General features: G+C 38.9%; 1 protein-coding gene across 1 annotated transcript; it reads right to left on the bottom strand.

Moving 5' to 3' along the window:
• Positions 1 to 2,009: 2,009 nt before the first annotated feature.
• Positions 2,010 to 6,670, bottom strand: CUNH5orf24 (chromosome unknown C5orf24 homolog). Its single transcript, XM_014312235.2, has 2 exons — positions 6,243 to 6,670; positions 2,010 to 4,376 (listed from the first exon to the last, which is right to left on the bottom strand). The coding sequence occupies exons 1-2, from the start codon at positions 6,667 to 6,669 to the stop codon at positions 4,336 to 4,338; spliced, it is 468 nt and encodes a 155-aa protein (XP_014167710.2). The 5' UTR covers position 6,670; the 3' UTR covers positions 2,010 to 4,335.
• Between the last annotated feature and the right edge of the window lie 763 nt (positions 6,671 to 7,433).

Genomic DNA, 7,433 nt, shown 5'->3' with positions numbered 1-7,433 from the left:
CCGCGTCTCCCGGACAACGAGCGCTTCCGCCGGATCCCCGGGACACTTCCAGTTCCGCTGCCGCTCGTGTTTCCGTGGGAAGAGGCCTCGGGGCCGGAGGGAGGTGGGACAGCGGAGCGGGGCTGAGCTCTGCTCGTGTTAGGTACAAAGCGGGTGGGTGTAACCGAGTTATCTCGCGGCCCCGCCGAACCCCGAATTGGGTGTTCAGCCTGGAAAAGAGAAAAGTTTCGGGTGACCTATTTACGGCCTCCCAGTACCTGAAGGGAATTTATAGGAAGGATGGGACAAGAAGGATGGGACAAGCGCATGTTGTGACAGGACAAGGAAGAATGGTTTAGATTAGATATTAGGGGAAAAAAATCTTTACCAAAATTATTTTCAGAAAAAAATTACTGTGAGCATGGTGCACCCCTGGCACAGGCTGCCCAGAGAAGCTGTGGTTGCCCCATCCCTGGACAGTGTCCAATCCCTGGAAGCGTTCAAGGCCAGGCTCGACGGGGCTTGCAGCAACCTGGCATAGTGCAAGCTGTCCCCGCCCATGGCAGGGGTGTGGAACAAAATGTTCTTGAAGGTCCCTTCCAACCCAAACCCTCCCATGATTCTGTGTCCCCGCCTTGCAGGGCTGAGCCCGCGCGGTGAGCGGAGCCGCCGCCCGGGCCGGCTGTCGGGCTGCTGGTGCTGCTGGAGGCATTTCACCCTTGGTTTAAATTAGCTCGGGTCGGAAATTCTTGCAACGAGACAAGTGCCATGGCTTCGGCAGGCTGCTGTGACTGAGCAGTGAGTGCCTGGAACTCATCCCAGAGCCTGCTCTGATACCACCAGCGTGTTGCAACCCCAGCACTTCCCCACAGCCGCATGTGCCTGGTGAAGGATTTGCCCACTCCCACCCTCGCTGGGGAAGCACCGTTTGGGAGTTGTTTGCGCACAAACTGTGCCTTAACCTACAGCAGGCTGGGATACGGGTAAAACGCGGCAAACTAAAGGTCTATTTTGAAAATAAAAAAGAAGAGTTCTTGTCCAGCAGCTTATGAACCAAAGCTCCCAAGCAGAATAGCAAGATAAATATTCCTATATTCCTTTTTAGGAAATTGTATTTTTCCTGTTGCAGAATTAGTTTTTACTTTATTTCAGTTTAATAGTGAAGCTTCAAGACTATTTGGGACTTTTGAAAATTATCACATTACTTCGAGTGCTATCTTTTTTAACACACTTCCTTAAAACTGCCAGCAATGCCCAATGAGATTTTGCCAAAATTCTGCATTTGTCAAAAACTGATAGTCATGACCGAGGGGAGCATGAACCATGCACACGGGAAACGGGCAGGAAAAATCAAGCACGTGTGTACAAATGAAGATGCATCTCATTTATTACAGAAACTGGATTTTAAGCTTTCTTTTTACTCAGGTGTACTTCTCCAACTGTGTCATTCCTTACAGCACATATTTTCTCGCTTGAAGCTTTTTCTTTCAAAGTCCAATTTGCATAAGCACTAATAATGAGGACATAATAGTCTAAAAATAGAAAACATGAGGTTTGCACATAGAGGGAAAACATTTAATTAGATCAGCTGATACAGAGCAAGCCTGAAAGCAAAAGCACAAAGGGAATCCAAACTGGTGCAGACTAACAAAGAACAAGCTGCCCCATTCCCCCTTCTCCTTATGTTTTAGTCAAAACAGCATTTGCAACTTGAAAACAATTTCTAACTGTGAATTTAATCCTAACAGTCTCCTTCAGTTGACTATTTATCCATACAGGGTTATAGCTCCTTTCCTCCCCTTTTCTCCACTTTGAGCGAAAGGACAAGAACAATTAAGTTACTGTCACATTGTTTTCAATTAATTCAAAAATAAGCAACATTCCTCTATCTCCTGACACCTTGCAACTCACAATCTTTTTGCCTTAATGCAAATATATGTAACATGTCTGTAACAAAGTAGGTAATGCTGTCAACTGGCATCTTCAGCCAGAATTTAAAAGGTATTAAGAAAAAAAACAGAGAAAAATAGTTAGGTTTTAAAGTATTAACTTTATTAATAAATATACATCCATATGATGATGTAAATACAGATCATGAACACTACTCCATTCCCATACACATAATTGCACACGAGTAGCTCAAGTTCATGGACATAAAAACATACACAGTATCTAATCAGGCTTTTTACAGCAGAGGACAGGGTGCTGATACTAGTTACTTAACAGATTACTGTTACCCCCAAAGTAAACCTGTGGAAAAGCAAATTATGCAAGATTGAAGGAACAGAAAGTGGTTCAAATTTCAGAATACAGATTCTTCTATTTAAAAAAAAAGTCACAAGGAGAAAGGTCTAGTGTCTACTAAAGTCATAAATATATTTAGCCGTGTTAAAATATATGCATTAAAATAGAGAAGAATAAACTTTTTGTAATCAGAAATGAAGTTTGCAGTTCCAAGTATTTACGATTGTTATCAGCTGTTTTAACTGTCAACTCTAAGGGGAGCATGAAACCTTATTATACACATAACAAAGACCAGCAGAGCCACAGCTAATGAAACCATTGCACAAATGACTTCACATTGCTCTGCCTTTTAAAGCTCTTCAAAATGGGGAAGGGAGTTAAATTCTCATCTGAATTACTCAGTGTATTGTAGTTCCAGGTCATTCTCTTCACAGATACATCACTTTTCACTGACAAGGCTTGGTTTTGTCCTGACTGAACATTAAGATCCTTCAGACAAAATGAAAATATATTCATTCAGAAGAGAGATCTTTAATGGCTCTAGTTAATTTGATTACTTTAAACTAAATCCAAGATATAAATAACATTGCTTTAGTGACAAAGCTAAGTGCTGATTTTAAAAATACCATCTTTGATACCAAAGTCAGCTGCTTCTGATGGTATGTGATTTTTTTTCTGCCAAAATATGGTGCTAGCATTTTGAATCTGTCCAGTGCAAGACTTTATAGTAGCAAAATTATTTGGTTTTAAAGTTTAAGTAAATTTAATCAAGAAAATGAATAGTAGTTACTATATGTATCTTAAACAGTGAACTTTATAGCATCATTAAGGAATAATAGCAAGCTAATACATTTCATTTATGTATAAATAAGACATTAGAAACTTGATAATTAAAAGAAATTATTAAAACCTAAACTTGACATGTCCGTCTTCTGAACAGTGTTAACACACAACAGTGATCCTAGCTTATGAATAGCTGAATTATGATATATAATATAAAATAAGCAATTTACCTTACAAGTAATGTTTTCATACTATGGGGGGAAAATGCCAGTTTTCCCATTGGTACTAATAAAGTTTAGGCATTAACATGCTGTTTCAGTGTTTCTCATGGAAAAAAAAAGTGTTGAAAAAAGCACAATGTATTCTGCAGAGTATACACAGGAAGAACAGAAGTATTTGAAAATTCCATTTCTAGTCACTTTGAATCTCCTCTTTTTTTCCCCTTCACTGCATGGCACCAGTAAACTCTAGCCAGATATAAAATAAAGCAGAATTAGGAAACACCAGCAGTGCACTTCTGATCTCCTTCCTAAATCCAGAGCACCAAGCAGCAGTGCAGGCTCTCTGAACACTTTTCTATTTGATGCTCATCATTTCACAACTGACAACATTAATTAGTTTTTACTGGGATTATATTTCATCTGATGTAATTAATAAACACTGTAATGAACAGAAATTGCTTAGGTGATTTCATTATTTCATCAGCATACTTGAATACAAATTATACTAGCAGAACAGCAATACATCTGCATTATCTCCTGACACACAGCACAGCACCATTGAGTGGATGCACAAGTGAGGAACGGACAGGAGCAAACAGGATCAACAGGAGGAGGTAAGGAGTGGAGTTTCTCCAAGGTACAGTGGTGACATGCAACACGTTCCTTGCCAGCGAGGTGTGACACTCCTGCAGTTACACATTCAGCTGAAGAGGACTGCTTGCCCAGCTGAGTTCAGGAAAGAACTTAAAGCAGTCTTTTGTTGAAAAATTATCTGATTAAAAACAGCCAATACAACACAGATCCTGAGGGTGAATGAACTCACGTTAGCATTTTGCATGTGTCAGAAGTTACATCTTCTGAGAGAGACTGCTAAATTTCAGACTTGCGAGTTTGCTGAGGAACAGAACGTACAACTGGATTTCAGAGCTTCAGCGTGAAGAAACTATTCCTTAGTAGCAATTTAGCTGCCATTAGTTCATGTATTGACTAAGGAGCCATCCAGTAAAAGTTGAGGTTCATTGTCTTAGTTGCCAGTCCATACACAGTTCCCCCAAAACAATTCAACACACCTATTGTAAAGTACAGCAAAAGTCCAGCTCAATATGTGTTAGGCATCACTGGAACACCTGAAGGCTTGCTGCTTTTTTCCTGATAAAAAAGGTATAAACATGACATCTGTTTCTTAAGTTGTCATCACTGAAAGCAAGAGGTCTAGTCAAAATGACAGCAGGCCAGAATAGCATTTATGTTAACAAAAATGACCATCATTACCCATTCAGCACAGGCTCAACCCAAATTTTATTCTCCCCCAAATCTGCAAACTCTACATATTCCCCCTCCCCAGGTATTTCAAGCTATGAATTTATCATAAAGTCATTTTAGATGTGAAATTACTTAAATGTAAACTTTCTTCCAGATTAAAAAAAAAAAAGAAAATTAATTTTGAACAAACAATATGTAACACTGAGGACTGATTATTTTTTCTTTCGAAGTCTGGATGAAAGTATTTTACACATTCACACTCACACATTCTCCCACACTTAAAAAAAATACACACACCCAGTTGAAAAATGGAATATTTCTTTGGGGAGGAGGGGAGGTTTTAGTTTGAGTCAAGAAAGGTGTTTATAGTTAACCAACAACATTTTTTTCTGGCTTGCATGCATAGATGAATTACTCTATATCTGGGATCTAGCACTGCAGTAAACTGCATCCTGTTTGCATCAGCTATACAGTTTGCTTTTATAAATCATGAAAATGGTGTCCTTTGGTAGATATATAAGCTTCCATAACTTAAATATAGTATAAATGTCTAACAATGAAATAACTATTTCCAGGAATATCTGGCAAAACTGAGTCTAAAAATTTGGCAACAGTGTCTATTTAAAAAGTTTAATTTGTAAACATTATAGGTTATTACTTTAAAAGCTATTAAACTGTTGCCATCTAAGCACAGATTTGAAAGGCAAAAGCCAGCGTAAATAGCTATTTACAGATTTAAGAACATACTGTTTAATATTAATCAAGTGCCTAACTAGAATGAACAGTACTTAATTTCTTATAAAATATTTCAAATGTTCAAATATTCCAAAGAATTATTTGTGGTTTGGTATATGTATTACTAGGCATTTCAAAATTACCCAGCAGAATCCTGTAACAATGTACCTAAAAGAACAGCTCCCACCTAATGGCAAAGTAACTTGTCTTTGTAAGGCTCTGTGCAGCTGTAATGCACTGTACAAATGCTCAGGTTTCTTTAATATCTTCCAAAGTGTTTTTGGAGCATGAGTTGAAATTCACTTAATGCTACAACTCCAGAAATAAAAGTCACTGGAAATCACTTTAGAAAAAAAGGTTTTGGTTTTTTTTGGTTTTTTTTTTTTTGTTTTGTTTTGTTTTGTTTAAGTTTTTAACTGCTGAAGTGGAAAATGTGGCTTGCCACTTTATCAGTTTTTCTTACCAAATAAGAACTTAACTGGCTAAGTTGCTTATTGTGGGACAGGCCACATCATGAAACATCAGCCAGCTAATTTCTGTCCTCCTTATTTCAATTACATCATGCATAACCACACATCTAGATTTATGAGAAACTGAACTTAAAAGTAGGGACATGGACATTACTTAAGTATTGACACCAAGGCATAGTGTATCATTTTAAACTTGCTTATAAATTATGTTTTTAAATCAACAGAAGCCTCTTTAAACCACAGCCTTCCCAACATTTTGTTAAAGTTATTAATTGCACCCGTAGGTTATGGCATTATTGGAATAAAATCTAGAAGCTCAGACTTAAGCAAACATTACAAGAAAACTCAAGAAACATGCCCAAAATCAGCATAAAGCAGATTAGTAAGGAGTTACTCATTCCCTCCCTTCATTCATTAGGCTGCTTGATTTTGCTGCTAGTTTCACCAGCAGCATGGACTCCTCTGTTATGCACCACAGGGTAAGGAAAAGCTGCACTGCCACAAGTATAATTTAGATTTGCAAGCCGTGATAGAGCTTTAATGCTACCTGGAGGTCTGCCTGGGCTGACTTTGTATCCTGCTGCTTTAGTTGTACCCAAGGGTCTGCCTGGACTTGTCTTAAATCCAGCTGCTTTGGTGGTCCCCAGGGGTCGACCTGTGCTGGTTCGGTACCCTGCTGATTTGGTGGTCCCTGACGGCCTTCCGCGCTTCCCGGAGCGGTTGAGGTTTTTCTTTTTCTTTAGTTCATCTTTTGTCTCTATATTCCTGCCACTTGTGGTCTGCAAGTGGGGGTCGTTCAAGGCATCTTGTCTCTGGCAGGCAATGGGTTTGTGGCTGACTGCGTGGCTGTACTTGCTCTGCTGCGTGGCGTAGAGGTCAAACTGATCCGCAGCCCTCACATTGTCTTCGTTCAGGCAAGAGCTCTTGCCGGTCCCACAGAAAGCTGGATTACTGCTGGCAACAGGGTGCATCATTTTCTACCAGAAACAGGAGAGGGAAATATGTATCAATACATCATAATACTGCAGTGTTGCACAACTTTCAAAAGCCACCTCTGTTTCATCAATTAGTCAGAACTACTTTGTCTATTTTTAGTAAGCAGTACTGATGTCGGTAAATTACTTTTGAAATGAGTTTTATTAAGCCTTCACTTGAGGTTCTGCACAGTAACCTTTACACACAGTTAAAAAGGAGAGTTTAAACCACATATTATTCACACAGGTATAATTAGAGATAAAGTTAAAAAACTGAACAACAGCATTTCAGAAACCAAGACCTACAACATTTGCTCATCTATGATTCCAAAACCTTTCTAACCAAGTATCATCTAAATCTAAGTTGTTCTACCTCTAAGATTGATGTGTGACTCAGCTGTAAGCCAAAGAAAGTTATAACTCTCTTGGTATAGCAGATACAAGATCCTAAAGACTTTTTTTTTGTTTGCTTAACTGCAGCAAAAGAATAAAGTGCAAAACAGTTTTCTTATTTCATGTCACAATTAATGTCAAAGAAAGAAACACATTGCATTTGGCATTGGCATTTGGCAACACAATAGTGCCATAGCTGGGAAAGCAGAGGGATGAAATGAATTTGTAACAAAGTACAAGATGCTGGATTGCAGAAATGCCACTGCTGTCCTAGTTAGGAGAGCACGTACAAGCTGTTAGCAATGCCAGCACTGAGATATGTTGATATTGTTGGCATTGCCAACAACTCTGGGAAATAAAGCAATTACATC

The sequence above is a fragment of the Geospiza fortis genome, unplaced genomic scaffold, assembly GCF_000277835.1.
Source record: "Geospiza fortis unplaced genomic scaffold, GeoFor_1.0 scaffold55, whole genome shotgun sequence".
Classification (NCBI taxonomy): Eukaryota; Metazoa; Chordata; class Aves; order Passeriformes; family Thraupidae; genus Geospiza; species Geospiza fortis.
The sequence above is the reverse complement of the archived record's forward strand: the minus strand, read 5'-3'. Positions and strand labels throughout refer to the sequence as shown.

Excerpts from the sequence above, each read along its gene's own strand:
- CUNH5orf24 (XM_014312235.2), bottom strand. The coding sequence starts at position 6,669 with ATGATGCACCCTGTTGCCAGCAGTAATCCAGCTTTCTGTGGGACCGGC. Across the intron at positions 4,377-6,242 it reads CAGCCCAGGCAGACCTCCAG|GAAAAAAGCAGCAAGCCTTC; the intron begins GTAGCATTAAAG and ends CTTTTTTATCAG.